General features: G+C 40.0%; 1 protein-coding gene across 1 annotated transcript; it reads left to right on the top strand.

The window, feature by feature from the left end:
* On the top strand, positions 1 to 16,240 carry LOC107090351 (14-3-3 protein gamma-1). Its single transcript, XM_015383680.1, has 2 exons — positions 1 to 215; positions 14,868 to 16,240. Exons 1-2 carry the CDS (start codon positions 129 to 131, stop codon positions 15,522 to 15,524), a joined length of 744 nt encoding a protein of 247 aa, XP_015239166.1. The 5' UTR covers positions 1 to 128; the 3' UTR covers positions 15,525 to 16,240.
* The last annotated feature ends 1,398 nt before the right edge of the window (positions 16,241 to 17,638 follow it).

Raw genomic sequence — 17,638 nt, 5'->3', positions numbered from 1 at the left:
GTCTGCAGGCGCACAGACAGCAGGCAGCAGCTGCGGCGACAGCACCCGTCACACCGCCTTCAAACATCCACCTTAGCACTCTCAGCTTAGAGAAACCCCAGCGGGCAGCACCACCACCGGCCTTTAAAATGGTAGACCGCGAGCAACTGGTGCAGAAAGCCAGGCTGGCCGAGCAGGCGGAGAGGTATGATGATATGGCAGCTGCCATGAAATCGGTGAGTAGCCCTCCTCTCCTGTCACCTCTCTTATTTCAGGCTAATTTTCGGTGTTATTTAGTAGAAATGTCTGATTAATCAGGCTCCTGGGATTGGAGGGGTGTGGGGGTGCTGCCCACAAGGTTGGCACCTTTTCACCAAACCTCATAAACCAATGAAAAATGATGTATGAAACTTATGATTGACAAGCGCATACATGAGAAATATTAAATAAAAAAACATCTAAAATCACATCTGGGGGCCCATCATATTGCACAGGGCTGAAAAGGCCCCTCTCTGTCCCCCCTCCCCTCCCCTCTCTGCATATCAGTGATAAAATGAGATTACATTTTGCGATTTGCAGAAAAATCTGCGGCTTTTTTTTTCCTGTGTGAGCGCTAATCTGCGGTGGTTTGCGGCTGTCTGAATGCGGACTGTTTGATCTTGGGGCGGTGCCTTTTTTTCTCCCACCAGGATCCTTCACATAGCGGTCAGACTGCTGGGTTTTTAAGCGCACCGAGGATCCGCTTCCATTAACAGAGAAAGGGAATCCGAATGTTTCCATCAAAAGATGTAAAAGCGATCATTGTCCTGCTCTTCTTTTTTTTTTTTATCCGACACAGTGTGACACTCATTTAGCATTTCAATAATAAAAAAAAAGAAAAAAAAACACATTAAGGTGGAGATATGTGACCCCACATTGTCGCTGCGCGTTTTTGCGCACCGGAGAAAAGGGGCAATGCGGGCTGAAGGGTTTTTTTTCGCAATCGATTTGCGCAGAGCACAGAAACCTGTGGGTGTCACTGAAACCAACGCCTTCTTGGCTGATTTATCTCAGTGCAGCTTTTCTTTTTTTTTCTCGTCTCTCTCTTATGTATTTTTTTTTTAAGGATGCTGTGCAGCAGCCGCATCCCTGTCCCGGACCTCCTCTTCCAGCAGGTTCCCACACAGAGGCGTGCCGCAGCATCTGCCAGGATGCAGCACAGGCCCGCCCGTAGTGCACCATTTCACATGCAGCTTTTATACACCAGCTTCCCACAAAAGCCTGCCCGTCACCCTTTTTTCCCTGCATGGACATCCAGTTCACATTGGAATAGATAGAAATAAAGAAAATCATGCTTCAGTGATATATTTATTAAGATAATGTCCCCAATAAGCTTCTGCATGCTCTCTAGCTTTATCTCCCCTCATGTAGAGATGCAAATCCTTTTCACTATTACATGATCACAGAGTATGGGATAATTAGAGTAATCTAGAGCATATCTCAGACTTCCAGGAGTCAGCAATTAGCTGTCAGTGGCTAAAGTCCATGCTGGTTTTTAGGACTGGCCTGTAGTGGTAAAGCCAGCAGGGGCCTGGCTCCACCCCTTCCCATTTATGCCGAGTCAGAGGGACAGAGTTGCCCCTCACCCAGCCAGTGTCTCTGCAGCACAGGGCAACGGGGCGTGTCTGCGGCCTCGCCCATCTTTTCAAAGGGAAGCCCTTACCACTGCAGCCAAATGTCCAGGTTGGTAGAAGGTGGAGATGCTGTTTCTCTGTTTTAGGGAGAGATGCGAAGGATTAGAACCAATCGCAACTAAAATGGGCGAGGATGGGGCTGCTGTTTGTTTGCAATCTACAGCCATGCTTTTTCAGCAACCTTTATTTATGAAAATTCCCCCTTTTTTCTTTTTATTGAATGGATTTGAACGCCGTAATTTCCTATTGCTTCTTTATGTTTATTCAGAAATAAACAACCAAATGTCAAAAGGCGTCGATCAATTTGATCAAATTAATCAGTTTAAGCTGGTAATATTTCACCTGTATTATAGAACTTTGATTTAGTAAAATGGTTGATTTTATTTGTAGCAAGAAGTCAGTTTTTATTACCAGTTCCTGGTTTAAGACCCAACAAGAATGCCTGAAAGCTGGAATAAGGTTCTAATTAAACACGTATGAACGGATTATTAGTATTGATATCCTTTTTTTCTACCTGAAAACAGTGCTGCCAAACAGCACTTCTTCTTTCATGGTGGAAGGATATAAAATGGAGAAAAATACAGAAGTAACCTATGTTGGTATTAGAAGCAAAATGACGAGATTAGCTGCTCTTGGAGGCTGAAACTAACGGATAATCTTTAGTCCAAAACCAAAGGGAAATTCTACAGTCTGTTCTCAGGAAGCTCAAAGAAATTAAAGGGAATTCTGATTTCATGACATTTAAACTGTCGAACATGTTCCCATTGGATGGTTATTAGTGGAAAATCTTATTAAAACTGTGGTATGCACAGGTGCGTCATATTCCTGTTGGAAACATGTCTGCATGACTTGAAGTATAAAAATAAAGAACTTAATATTAAAGCATCTTAAGTGAATGTTTTTTTGACTTAAAAAAAAATGCTCATTTACTTTTCTACATAGTACTTTGACCAGATATACCTTACAGCCTACATTTTCAGTTTGCGTTTCACACAGGAAGACTATTAATGGTGCACTGCTTCCTTGTTTCATTTCACAAGGAGATACACATCCAATACACATTTACTATAGTTTGCAGATCAATGACATATGTCTGCATTAACTGCAGTGATGCTTTAGGATGAGCTGACTAAAGACGGTAGAAGTCCTTCTTTTGGTATCGGGTCCTTTTGAACTAGCTGCCAGTTTGAGCATTTGTCTGAAGTGATATCTTTATCAAGCATTAAGGAATTATAACCTATTAACACAGGGGTCTTCAATGTTTTCCAGGCTAATGATCCCCAAACTGATGGTGAGATGGAGCAGAGACCCCCTAATTATATATTGTATGAAACTGTGTTATATCAAACTGGTCCTATAGTCACTCTATTACACATGGAGTAATGTAATGAAAGTAATTTCTCCCTGGGATTATTAAAGTATTTCTGATTCTAAATCCTGGTTGATGGGACAGGTGTTGTGAATGAAACGGTGCCCAGCTTAAAAGAGCTCCTGTGTGTCGCTGAATGTGTGCATTGATGACTGAAAGACATCTTCTGCCGCCATTTATCGGTTTACTACAGTGTGTTGAATTCATGTTAATGTGGATTTAAAGACATTTCAATTAGTGGAAAAAATTGCAGCGGGGAATATATAAAAAAAAAATAAACCAAAACTTTAACTTTCACGACCCCCATGCAGTACCTCCGTGGACCCCCTCGGGGTCGTGGACCCCCTGTTGAAGACCTCCGTATTGACACAAACTATCTTTCAGGATTCTGAACTATCCCTTTATATTCTAATGTTTCTAACAGAAAACAATCTGTTAGAATTGTACATTAAATAGATAACATTTTGTTCCTTTAAAACATCCGACATAATGAAAAGGTAAGGTCCTTCTGAAAATAGAACCAAACATCTGTTATCAGTGGCATGGGCTCTGAATTAAGGCAACTGGTCATCCTGGTGCTGCTGTTGGGTATATTTATTTCCTAGCTTATAAAAATTGCATTTTAGACCTTCAGTTTCTAGTTTCTTCATATTAACTGAATCACAAAAATGTTACTGCATATGATAGAGTTAGTAGTGAAACCAGCAAGAAGTGAATCAGGAGAGCATTCCAATAATGCTCAGGAGCATTTTATTAGATATTAGTTAAGCTTTTAAAATAAAATGGTTTTGCTTTTTTAAAAACGGCCAAATTTAGATTTCAGGTCAGTTAGTCGATACAAGTCTGTTTCTGCAGATTTGATCAAATCCCCGCTTCAGTTCAATTTGTGTCCCTTTTGACAGTGCGTTTCAGTACTGCAGTATGCATGTCTAATTTGTTGTTGCATCATACGCCCCACAGGCAAAGAGAAACAACCTTACAATGTAGTAATTTTGAAATAGGCTGGTCAGAGCGGCGTCAAAGGATTGTTTTCTGCAGGTTGTGTTTAAAGCATGCCCCTGCCCGCCCTCCGAAAGGCTCCTACCAATATTCTATTATTGATAAATAATGGCAGACAGTCAAATCTTAAGCAGACTGTGGATGTAATGGCTCTCATTTGTAGGCATACTTTCAATTAAGGCACCCCTCACACACTGCAGGCTACTGCTTTATGCAAAGGACTGCAAAACCACAGACTTGCAGAGGAAACACAGGAAATCCACTTTTATCATTGAAACTCCTGCTTATTCTGTTCACCCTGACTAGATTATCCGTTTAGCTGCAGTTACCAACCCAATCCCAGCATCCATCCAGTGTTTAACCAACATTGCTTGAATGCCTTTTTAATCTGCTGACTCCATTAGTTTGAATTCATGCTCTCTCCTCATACACTCTCTCTCTCAACCACACACACACACTAACACCCTGCTGGAGAGCTTTGTCATAGAAGGTACACGTCCCATATAGCCAGCACTTCCATCCTACTTAATGAGCTGCAGCCATTTATTCCCCTATAAAAGTTTTTCTCCTGGTGCATTAGCAGATTTATAATGCTGCATACATTAAATAAATGGATGTTTAATGTGCGATTATATCGGCATGTTGATTAGGATTCAGATAGACACATCAGTAGAAGTGCCTGCAGTAGGCATATTTAGGCTGTAAATGAAGGATAAACATGTTTTATTCATTCAAACCTTTACTTTTTTCCATATGTAAAATCATACAGTCGTCAGCGTATATAAATATACATCTACAGCAGATGACTGATCTTCCAGAGTCAACACATATGCTGGGGATGCTAAAAATACCTCCATGATCGCTAGCGGGTATGAATGCTTGGCATTGTTCGTTGTAGAGTTGCTGCGGCATTACAGTACAATCCATACTGTAGGAGGTGACATCAGCTCAGGCACCGATAATTATTAGGGTCATGATCCATGACTTTCCACATCCACTCTGAAACTAAATCGCTGCTATGTTTTAGAATTAAAACTTTTTTTTTTATTTTAGACCATAACTTTAAGAGATGGCCTAATTTGGCTTTCATAGATGACCTTTGAAATCTGATTCTCTTTCTTTCTTCGTACGATATCAGCCAATAACTCCTTATCGGAACTGTTTTAATCCCACAATCAAGCAAAGCAAACAATGACACTAGGAGAATATGAGCACTGTGAGCTTTAAGCCTATCAGACTTAGAAGAATTTTAGTTTTGCTTAAAATAATTTATATTTCCTCTGTAAATTTAAAAACAATTGTGTTTTGGTAAGAGGTGTAAACACAAAAGGTGTGCTTTTACAGTTGTGATGCATTCAGTGAACATGAGATAAAAGTATTTCCATTTTTTGTGCAAATTAGGATTATTGCAGATGCATTGATTTGGCTTTTTTTTATTTTCCAATATATTTTGGGTCTGATCTGCCCATTCTGATGTTTTTCTCCCTTTGACCTATGAGCCATAAAAGAGTGATGTATCTAGTAGTTTGTCCTCTTTTAAGCATCAAAGCATACATTTCAAAATCTTTGACTGAAATAGTTTGCAACTTACCATCGTGCCCTTCCTAAGACAGAAGCAACTCCTAAATCTCAGTCTAGTTATGAAAAACGGTCAGTTTATTTGAGGAAGTTACAGTAAAGCTGGGAATTAGCTTTGACTCATTGGTGAGTCACAAAGTACCATAAAACAACCCAGTGTTTCCACCTACATACACATCATTAACTTTATTTGACAGGATCCTACGGTCTAACTTGCTTATGCAGTATTTTACTAGCAGTTTTTTATTTATTTTTCTCATACACAAACATGGTTACTAAGTGTAGGAGTGGAAATGGTTGTGGTATTTTACTGCCACTCCCACCAAAACCAATGCCATGAGTAGTAACTATAAATATACAGGCTGATGCTTTTTTATCACTAAGCAGACATATGTTCTGTACCTCTACTAATTTAATACCTCTCATCTTTGCTCCTGATACCATGGAAACTGAAGCACATCTTGCAGTGTTGTAGCTCTATGAAACCATATACAGACATGGACAAGTCTGATGTGTAAAGAAAACTGAATATACAACATTTAATTAAATCAGTTTAGTCGCTCGTGGACAGTGTTTCAGATGTTGGAACGTGTTTATTCTAGGAATGTAATACGATTAGCCAGTGACCACTTGGTCAGATGAAGTAGACAGTTTATCATTCCAAGTGAGCAGCACAGCATTGGGTTCACCAAGTCGGAGTCCTGCACTGGGTTGGGTACCCGCAGGTACACATATAAAACATACCCAGGGTTTTAAATGGGTATAATTGTGGGTAAAAGGTCGGGTCTCAGTTCTGAATCTAGGGGTGTGGGGGGTCCTGGAGTTTAAATGGGGATAATTGTGGGTAACTGGTTGGGTCTCGGTTCTGAACTCTTTGGGTGCGGGTGGTCCTGGTTTTAAATGGAGATAATTGCGGGTAGCGGGTCATGTCTCGGTTCTGAATCTATGGGTGCGAGCGGACAAAGTTTTGAAAAATCTGCCCCGTGCAGGACTAGGCACCAAATCTCCATAACAACTATGGCAAGAAGAACCAACCCTCTCCATCCTATCATCTTGACATATGTAAATATTTGACATGTACTTAACCCTAGTTGGAATTTAACTGTAAAAAACACTGACACCTGGCACATGAATGGCATTTTGTGCCAAGAGGTGTTAAGGAAGGAAATGTTAGAAACAGAAATATTTGTAAATTGCTAAAGTGTCAATCTAATTCAGCAGACTAACAGCCTATTGCCATCTCCACAGTATTGAGTGGGTTAAGCTCGACTTAGTTTTGAGCAGGTCATTGTACCTGCTGACTCCCTGTGTATAAGCAGGTCTCTCACTGTACTAGATCAAAACAGTGACAGTTGTGATGGTCAGATGAGAAGAGAAGTGGGGATAGAAAACACCACTGGGGCTCTGATGGTTTTTGAGTTGGTAAAGGGGCTCCCCAGCCCCACCCGATGCTGCCTGTCAATTAGGAAGCTGGTGACCCACTGACTAGCAGGGATTTTTTTTTTAAATCTGGCAGAATTTAGAAGAAAATCCAAAAATTGGTTTGAAATTGGTTCCTTCATTTGGAAAACATGGCCAGATCAAAAAGGACGTTATTCTCCAGGCTCAACAATCAGCTTTTTTTTCATGGCTCCAGAAAACCTGAGTGCTGATCTGAATAAAACGTTGAGGGAGAACCATCCATCCATCTTCTGTCACGCTTATCCCATGCGGGGAATCAAACCTGGAACCTTATGCTGCAAGGCGGCAGTGCTACCTGCTGCGCCACTGAGCAGCCTGGGAGAGAGCAGCCCATATTCATATCAATGGAGAGAGAACCGCTGATATAACAATGCGTCTAAAAGCAGAATGTCTACCTTCAAGGCCACAGATGCAGAGTTTTATATGGTATGCTGGGTTGCACACTTTCTAGCGAACAGGAACACATCTCTCACCTTCTTTATCAATCCAGTGACCTAATTAGGCATTCCGTCTTTTTAATGAGCCAGCCCTTTATGTGTCTTATGGTTTGACTCAAACAATAGTTTTAATCGCAGGGAAAACCTACCATTACATGTGGTATCATAGCAACAAGGAGCTAGAGAACCTTCTTCTTACCACCAGGCTCTTTGTGACCGATTCGGCTAACCCTATTCACGCCGCCAGTGACGTCAGGTTGTCCCTGGCGCCTTTGTGCTCTGCTGCTTGAATAGAGGGTTGGCAGGGAGGGTTGTCACATCAGGTTAGAGAAGAAGAGGGTGCGAGAGCAACTGAGCAAGGAAAGAAAGAGGGAACGCATGGGACACAAAGAAGGAGGGGGGTGATCTGTGGGATTGTGCCAAGCAATGAGTATGAGCAGAAAAACGGCAATATAAGGAGGGATGCTGCTAATGCTATCCCACTTTGACACTACAGGGCGTCCTCACATGCTGAGATTTGTCATAGAGTAGGCCATTGATTGCCCTGCTGGCCTTTGTATTAGCATGCAGATGTTGGTAAGTTTGACCTGCCGGTCTAGGGATGAGTCACGGCAGATCAGGCGCGATTGATGAGCTGCATGGGTGAACAGAGGTCCATTGTCATTCCCGCACCCCAGCTTCCGTCGGGGCTTTCTGTTCTCCCTTCTGAAACAAAGGCAGCCATGTTTGCACTGATCATTTGTTCAGCCATTGTTTCCCTCACCCACACTTGCTTGTTGCATTTGCTGCAGAGTAAACAATCATAGACTCTAACTGCGGTTAAAGAAAGATGAAGAGGAATTTCGCAATTTTTACCCTCTTAATGTTTGCATTTCCTCACATCATTGGTACAAAGGTCCACATGTTTATGAGGGTTGTATTTTTTTACAACACCTTCAGGAGAAACAGCCCATAGATGAACAAACATAACCCTCTAAAGATCTGCAAGTATCTCTACTGCAGCTTGTAGAACAGCTAAGGGAACCAAAGCATAGCTTTGAGGAAAGCTGTAAAAATTATTACATTTGATATCAAGGTAGATTTACAGAAAAATATGGGATTAGCAGACTAGAATGCTTATACACCCTTAAAAAGGCACAAAGTCCAACAGAAGACTTTGCAAAAGATTCTAGTAGCTGCTTTTTTAGGTTGTCAGAAACGGTAATCACAAAATGACTAATGGCATACGTTTTTTAAACTGTTCCAGCATATATTGATAAGAGTTTCAGGGCTTAGAGAGTGCCTCTAATAAGTACCTTGTTTCCACTCGGACCTGCTCAGTCTTTACATTGATCATGTATGCTGGATTCATAGTATGGCTAAAAGAAATGTCAGAAATTAACTGTTCAGCTGGGTCAGACCTGGGCTGTTAACAAGTAAAACAGAGATTCAAAATCCAATTATTAAATTGATCCTATAATAGTTGGAATGAGTGGGTTAGAATCTGTCCAGGGATTTGGATTTTCTCTCTATACATCCCTTGGTTCTCTCAAAGGATTTCCTCCTGTATTCCTCCAATCTCTGGCCCCTTAAGCCGGCCATACCATGTTTTGCTCTTTTCGGGTTTTTCTCCAGTTATCTAAAGGTTTGGGGTGCATCCTGGACAGGTACTCAGCCCTTCACAGAGTCAATATGAAGTAAGAAATAACTTCATATTCTTGCACAAAAAATGACCAGAAATCTACAGTCTCCAGTTGACTTGACATGCATATTTCTGGGCTGTGGGAGAAAACACTGCGTAAAAAAGTACGCTTGAGGAGAGTATGCATTCTCCAAATACTGCTCTGCAGTGTATCCCTATGAAGCATGAAGTATCTGAATTGTGGGAGATACCAGTTGAATTGATCAGGGGGATTTTTCCAACACTGAATATCATTTATTTTGTAATTATTCACTGTTTTAAAGAGGCTCAGCCAATAGATTAATAATTAATATCATAATTAATCACAGAGATGATACGTTGTCAGATTTTTATTTTCAAAAATTTTTAACTTGGAAAAGACGCATTTTCATGTGTTTCAGAAATAAACTGGATTCAATAAACTTCATTTTCTTTTTGACTTCAATATTTCAATAAACCCCCACTTTGGCTTTAAGGGGTTCAGTAGCACCGTGGTTCTGTGTTCTAAGGGCTGCCTTTAAATAATGAAGTTAATGGGAATTGGCTTCAAAAAAGATTATGTTATTCTAATATTTTCTAATCAACATTTATTTTAGTGCACCCTATAGCTAACTGTTGGTCAACATAAACTAAGTTTACTTTTGACTATAGAACAGAAAACCCTTTTTTCTACAAGAAGCATGAACGTTTGCACCACAAGCTTTGGCTCTCATTCATTCTCCCAGTATCTTTGGCAGCAGCAACAGCTACTTAAGTGTTGACAGGTTCTATTAAAGCCTCTGCCAATGTTGTCACTTCATCTGATTTATTGTTGTAATGAAATATGCCTCTAAGTTCTTATCAAAACCGTGTGTCTTTGTCCATTGAAGCTTGTAAACCAGCCAGAATTCTTCAGGTCCTTCATATGACAGGAAAGGCAGTGGCTGAGGGGAAAAGGTTGCTTGTGGTTTCACCATACTCCCTGATCCCCTCCCACCGTGCCGCAGCCCTCACCAAATCATCATCTCCTCTCTTTGTGAGCAGCTTGCGGCCAATATCTCTTTCAGAGATAGAGAGGCTTTCAGAAACAAGGCAGATTTTGCCATTACCATGGAAACTAGATTGCAACACAGCTTGCTCTTTGCCCCAACTCCCCTCCCTTTTACAATTGAAGTACAACTCAGATTGGCGACTTCTTTATGTATCATAAACTAGAGAGAATTACAGAGGTTGATGGGTGTAGATGCAGGTGTGAGCATTTGTGCGTAACAATGTGCTCACCAGATGAGGACATGATTAGTCACATAGGTTTGTTTATATAGAAACAACTGTGGCTAAAGGAACAGGGATTATCCAGATGCAGTGTGCATTAAAGCCTAGCTATAGCCCTGCTGCTTCTAAAGTGACTCATGTCCAGAAGAAGGGGGGTTGGAGCACAGCGCTCGCATCCTGGAAAGGCTGAACGTTATCCGGTTCAGATCTCTCAGGCTGCCACTCAAAGGTTTTCCCGTTGCTCCATAGGGGATGTGTTAAATGTAGATAATAGATTTCATTTTAGTGTACCACCTTGCCTTGACAAAATGAGGATTATTGTTAATTAAAAAGATAAGTTATTAGAGGTTCAGGCTGTGTCTGTATTCTCTAGACACTACAGCTCCACCATGTGTTCAGGATGCTGCGTTTGTGTTTTTAACCCCTGGACAAATAATGTGGGCTGATCATTCCTCCTCCTTGGTGAATTAGAAATAGGAAACGGCTAAAACTATTTTGGATGTTTTGATTTTTGATATTTATGGTCATTAAGGTATGTAAACTAAAACCATCAGACAAATATATTTATGCCTTTCGTTTCAATAATACATTAAGATGTAGATTTAAAAAAAAGTTTCATCACCTGTCTATTGACAAGGTTGCATGAACAATATGATCTCCAGCTAAACCGGTCTTAAAAGCAAACATTGCATAAAGAATTAAATAAAAGAATCTTGAGCATGAGCATTGTACTTTAGGTACCGGTATGCTAAATCTGCTACACGTATAGTGTATATAGGGAGGGAAAAATATTTAAATATTTTTACAGATTTTATATATATATATATATATATATATATATATATATATATATACACATGATTGTAAAAGGTAAAAAATATCAGTTTTTACGTTTTTATACACATTTAAGATGGATTATTATGTATTGATTTATTTTTTTTTTAATGCCGTTTTTTAGATCACATTCTCTTCACTTTAAGCCCATTACAAATGCTCCCTCTTGGCGCACAAATTGACCAATACAATGTTGTTGCTAACCTTCATGCATTCCTCACACCAGGGGAAAGGTTGAAAAAAATAAATTTTGGATAAAAACAAAAGAGTATATAAAATCTTATTAAAAATATTAAATAAACTTTGAAAATCTTTAATGTGAACAATACTGAAACAAATTTGAAAAAAAAAAATAAATAAATCTGAGAAAACAGCTAGCAGTTGCTCTCAAAAAATGTTTCAATTAAAATGTTTTTAAAAGTTTCATTTCTGGATATGCCCACTTGCCTCAGCATGCCAAATGCTTAAAATGAATCCAGCCGACAGCAGATTCAGACATTTTTTCATTTACTGCCAGCAAATAAATGAAAACATTAATTAACCCGATTTTTGCTCATTAGCATGTTGGCGTATTTCTTTTGGTGCGTTCTCACCGCACACATTTTTGGCATCACAAACACAGACATTTGGACGCTGGGTTAAACATTGGTCAAGTTGCTCTGACGCTCTGTGCAGTCAGCTCATCAGGATTATGATCCTACTAAAATATGCAGTTCTTGTTTGGGGCTTGCTTGTTTCCCTGTTTAAAGCTCATGGTAGTGGCCCTCCGCAAGAAGGAACGTCTATTAAACGCGTGCAAGAGTGTGCACGAGCCCATTTCTCCTCGTGCATGTTCTGTTTAAAGTTGCTGTTTGCATCGCTCATACAAGCTAACTTTCCAAAAGATGATTTACAATTTTTCCGCAATGTGAGACTCACCACCGATAAGTGAAAATGGGGATGAGGACGTAGGACAGCCTTACTTAAACATTTCACCAGAATGATTGACTCCACTATACATTTAAAATCATTATTAACATCAATTTTGGTCATTTTTAAGCGTGTCTGTATCGGTCTGATGGGCTGATATCAATCACCAGTATTAATCTCCTTTAGCTGCTGTGATGTCAAGCATCCCTAAAAGCAAGCAAACATTGAGATGGCCCCTTACATTGCTTTTAAACTTCAATCGAGACGGTCCAGTGATGGTCACTGTAGATCATGGCCATCTTTACACACCACATTGGCAGGAGCATTTTCTCATTAAGGTGTAATTTCGCCAAATTATCTTGAAAAGGCTAAACCAAACAGTGCCTCTACATTTTTAGTAAAGCAACAAATTACTTTGTTCTTTACAACTTAAATGTTTTTCTGTAGTTTATACACAAGTCATCAATTATTGAAAATATGTACTATGATCAGTATAGCTTTCAATGAAGGCCTCATTAAGAGCATTTCTGAGTGCCTAGTTGAATTCCCCTGCTTTGCTTTTTGCATGGGACTGAATTATTTTCTAGAACTGAATGAAACAACAGACTCTATACTTAGAAAGGGTCTGCAAAGTTGCTGCTGCTGCTTTAGTCCCAGAGGGATAAGAGGGATTAAATCCTCTATCCGGACACAGACCTATCAAAACAAAACCAGCATTCAGAGCTGCTAACAGCCAATCAGGTGTTGCCTTGGAGGATGATGTCAGTGCAGCTGGATGCAGAGACTGTTGTCATGGTTACAGTGTGGATGACATTCTCCACAACTTTGTGGCCAATAAAACATTGTGTCTTCTAAAACCCTGGAAGTTTCTTAATTATTTGTATCTGTTGTAGATTGGTGCTATCGAGTTGTTGGGCCGCCATCTTGGAAAGGTCACCTCCTCCACTTAATATAATACTTTCTGGCAGGCTTAATGTAGATTGAATGCATTTAATCAATCATAACTCTCTGAAGGTTTCACGCTTCTTGTGCTGCAGCTTTCTAAACACGGCTATCATAGCTACATCTATAAGGACGCCGGGTTCAGTGTATTCAAATCGATAGTCAGACTGTTCTTCTGAACAGTCCGTCAGTCTAAACTAAAACATCCTGAGAGCGATGCTGATGAATCTGCTGTTTTGGTAAGAGGGTTGGCTGACCTTCCCAAGATGGTGATGGAATTCCATGTGCCCCGGGGTCTACTTTTTCTTTTTCCTCTATTGTTGCAAACAAAACATACCTTTTTTTTATTTTTAGAGTAGAAAGGCATCAATTGATGACTTTCATTCTTCTTTTACAAATAAAAAAAAAAGATAAAAAAGTGTTTCAGACTGTTTATACAATCTAAATACCATGCTGTCTGGTTGCATTTATTTGAAAGAAACTTATTTTGATCAAACAAAACATTGTGAGAGAAATAATGGAGTAATTTTTTTTCCTATTATTATTGCGAAAACATGTAAATGGAAATTAGAAAAATAATGCAATACAGAAATTAAAATAAAAAAACAAAACTAATCAAAAAAAAGATTTTGAGAGTAACTCTGCTGTTTTCTCAGTTTTTATTTTTATCTGATTAAATCTGAAAATAATTAATTTAATGAATGAATTATTAAGATTTATGGATTTTACATTTTCAATTTTTTTTCTCACATTTCTGAATTTCAGAGATTTTCAAATTGCAATTTGAAAAGAATGCAAGTTGTAAAAATCAATCTGAAAAACAGAAATTTAAATACAAAAAATTATATCAAATCTAAGATCGGTAGTTTAAAAAAAAATACATTTGAAAACAATATATGGAAATATTTAATCTGTGAAAACAAAATCCCTTGAAAAAATTATGAAAAATGAATCTGAATTAGTTTTTTTTAAACTAAATCTGAGAAAACAGCAAAGTTACCCTTAAACCTTATTGTTTTTTTTTTACTTTTCATTTCTTGATTACAAATTTGTTTTATTTCAATTTACAAAATCTGTCATGTTCTGGATCTAAATCTAATTGTGAATCTTTGGCAAGACTTCAAGTAGCTGTTAAGAGAAACTATCTGTTAAATGTGACTCAAATTGAGTTAAAATGGCTTTAATGCTAAAACCAGAACACATTTTTTCATTAGCAATAGAGTGAAAAGGTTTTTACCTTTTATAAATTTCTTGTCATGCTTAAGAGTTTTGGAAAATTAAACTGTCGTAGAAGACGACACAGATAGAAAAAACATTTCTTTTTTAAATTAAGATTTTTTAATATTAAGAGGGAAAAATGCAGGAGGAGAGAAAACACTTCTTGTTAAAAACTTTGACAACTATTTTAATGTTCCTTCCACTTCCAATCTGGCATACCTCATAAAATAAAACAAAATCCATGTGCACTAATCTGGATAATCCTTACTCCAAGGCTTTTAAAGAGTTTTATATGGGCAAAAACACGTTTCGGCTACATGCTGGTGTTAGTGTCCTTAACCATAATACATCCATTAAGAACCACTGTTCTTAAGACTGCCGGTTATCCAGGGTTTTTCTATCACATAAAATCTCAGGAGAAGAAAAACACTTGTCTAACTGGAGTTTTATTTTCCTCTCATTAAAGACATGATAAATAAAAACAGGTCAAAAGCGGTTGACTTACTTCAACCAAACATGACCAAGGTTAACCTCTGGACTTCTTTGTTGTCTTTTAGGTCACAGAGCTGAATGAAGCGCTCTCCAATGAAGAGAGGAACCTCCTGTCTGTGGCCTACAAGAACGTGGTGGGAGCGAGGCGCTCGTCCTGGCGCGTCATCTCCAGCATCGAGCAAAAGACGTCGGCCGACGGCAACGAGAAGAAGATCGAGATGGTGCGGGCCTACCGGGAAAAGATCGAGAAGGAGCTGGAGGCCGTCTGCCAGGACGTGCTCAACCTCCTCGACAACTTCCTGATCAAGAACTGCAACGAGACGCAACACGAGAGCAAAGTGTTCTACCTGAAGATGAAGGGCGACTACTACCGCTACCTGGCAGAGGTCGCCACGGGCGAGAAGAGAGCCTCGGTTGTGGAGTCGTCCGAGAAGTCGTACAGCGAGGCCCATGAGATCAGCAAGGAGCACATGCAGCCCACCCACCCCATCCGTCTGGGCCTGGCTCTCAACTACTCCGTCTTCTACTACGAGATCCAGAACGCCCCCGAGCAGGCGTGCCACCTGGCTAAGACGGCCTTCGACGACGCCATTGCTGAGCTGGACACCCTCAATGAGGACTCCTACAAAGACTCCACTCTCATCATGCAGCTGCTACGAGACAACTTGACGCTGTGGACGAGCGACCAGCAGGACGATGAGGGCGGCGAGGGCAACAACTAAAACAGGAAAAAGTCAAAAATCCTCATTCTGCCAAATCAAAGCAAAATGCGCGCTCACAAATGACAACAAAATAGTAATTGTTAAAAATTTCTTAATTTAAAATGAAAAATAAAACAAAAAATGACAAAAAACATAGAAAACGGGAGGGCGGGGCGGGGTGGTGGAACATCGGCCGCCGTCGTAGCCGACGGCACCTATGCGGCTGCCGCTCTTTATTTTTCAACAAACAAAAAGCAACAAAAAAAAAAAAAAAACAATTGTAAAAGGTTTAGTTAGAGAAATGCGCAACAATTATCAAATAAAACTAAATTACCCGAGAATGACACTCCCTCCTCGACAGCCTCTGCAGCATTTGCCGGAACACCCCGACTTCGGTCGCGAGAGGCACGTAGTCCATCGTGGTGTTAACACGATGACATCACACCCTGCAGTGACTGATCCCACCGCGCAAATGAAGCCGAGCTGTCTCAACCGGGGAACAGTGTTCAGAAATTCAGTTCTCGATGCGTGAGCAGCAAGAAAATTAGCGCAGCCTTGAATGTCTTGGCCTTGCTTAGTGAAAGAGACGGACAGAGAGTCAGAGAGTAGACGGGTTCCAGGGAGGAGCTTGGGCTCCATCGGGGTTTTAGACTTTAGAGAAACACATCGACATCTTTGTTGCTCCGTACCTGTGATGGCTGAGTGAAGACGAGGTTGTTTCTACGGTTGAAGACATGGAAAAAAACAGGTTTTTGTTTGCATTGTGTCGAGTACGTGTCCAGCTCAGTCACACAGTCAGTCATACTGTAACTCAAACTGCAAACTCATACAGACATAAAAAAAAAATAAAAAAAATAGTGCAGCTTGTCCCTCTCATGTGCTGATTTGCTTTCCTAAATAAATGACCTGTTTTTGGACACCTAACTCTTATTGTCAGTATTGTCATTACTGTAACATCTTAGATTGGCTTCTTGTATTTGGGAGGAAACAGTTTGATCCAAAAACACTGACTGAAAACCATCTCCAGGTAATACTGCCTTTACAAATCAACAGGATCTCTGAAAAGCCAGACACCCAGAAAACCACAGACCTAAGTGACAAACTAATATGTGAGCAGAGCACAAGGATTGTTCCAGTGGAAGCTGTACGAGCTGATTGGAGGTTTGTGGATTAACTCTGTTTTTAGTTTCTTCTTGGTCGATAAATTGCACTTGCCTTCTACTGTCTCTTCAGTGTGAGATAAACGCTCCAATATTCTCCATAAAACAATGTTGTGCATGCTGGTGATGTATTCATACAGTAGCTTCGATTTATTAACTTATACTGTAGATGTTATGTATTCAAACGAACCTGGAATTATTAGACATAAACCAGATTATTTTCTATTTATTTCCTTTTTTATTTGTTACTATTGTTAGCTGGCCTTTTAAATCTGTGTTTTCTTTACTTCCATTCGCTGGAGTGCGCTCTACCAAAACAGTGATTGTTAACAATAAATTAATCTGTTATGGACATCGCTATGTTGACATGAATTTATTGGTTAAAAAGAAAGAAAAAGGGGGGGGCGGGGGTTGTATTTCTTATTCATTGCTAGAATGTAGGGCTGCTCAGTGGTGCAGTGAGTGCCACTGCTGCCTTGCAGCAAGAGGGTTCTGGGTTTGATTCCTGGCCCGGGGTCTTTCTGCATGGCTTCCTCCCACAGTCCAAAAACATGACTGTTAGGTTAATTGGCTTCTCTAAATTCTCCTTAGTGTGAGTGTGTGCGTGAATGGTTGTTTGTCCTGTTTGTCTCTGTGTTGCCCTGCGATGGACTGGCGACCTGTCCAGGGTGTACCCCGCCTCTCGCCCATTGACTAGGGGTGGGTATTGCCAAAGAAGTCACGATTCACAGGCCACGATGCGATTCTATCACGATGCATCACAATACTTGAATTATTGCGATGCATTGCAATATTTTCTCCTCCATGTTTTGTTTTTGAATGACTCGGCGCAGTATCCCACGGCCGGAAATGCTTGTGACACAAGGCAGCGTGCGTCAACACATCCGCATCGACATCTACTGGACTGGAAGTTGTATTACACTCGTTTTTGGCTGATGTTCGCCAACCATTCATGCAATTTTATTTATTAATTTT

The sequence above is a fragment of the Cyprinodon variegatus genome, unplaced genomic scaffold, assembly GCF_000732505.1.
Source record: "Cyprinodon variegatus isolate N-32 unplaced genomic scaffold, C_variegatus-1.0 Scaffold291, whole genome shotgun sequence".
NCBI lineage: Eukaryota > Metazoa > Chordata > Actinopteri > Cyprinodontiformes > Cyprinodontidae > Cyprinodon > Cyprinodon variegatus.
The sequence above is the reverse complement of the archived record's forward strand: the minus strand, read 5'-3'. Positions and strand labels throughout refer to the sequence as shown.

What these genes read in the sequence shown, in the direction of transcription:
- LOC107090351 (XM_015383680.1), top strand. Translation starts at nt 129, where the DNA reads ATGGTAGACCGCGAGCAACTGGTGCAGAAAGCCAGGCTGGCCGAGCAG. An exon ending in TGGCAGCTGCCATGAAATCG is followed by an intron (nt 216 to 14,867) that starts GTGAGTAGCCCT and finishes GTTGTCTTTTAG; the next exon opens with GTCACAGAGCTGAATGAAGC.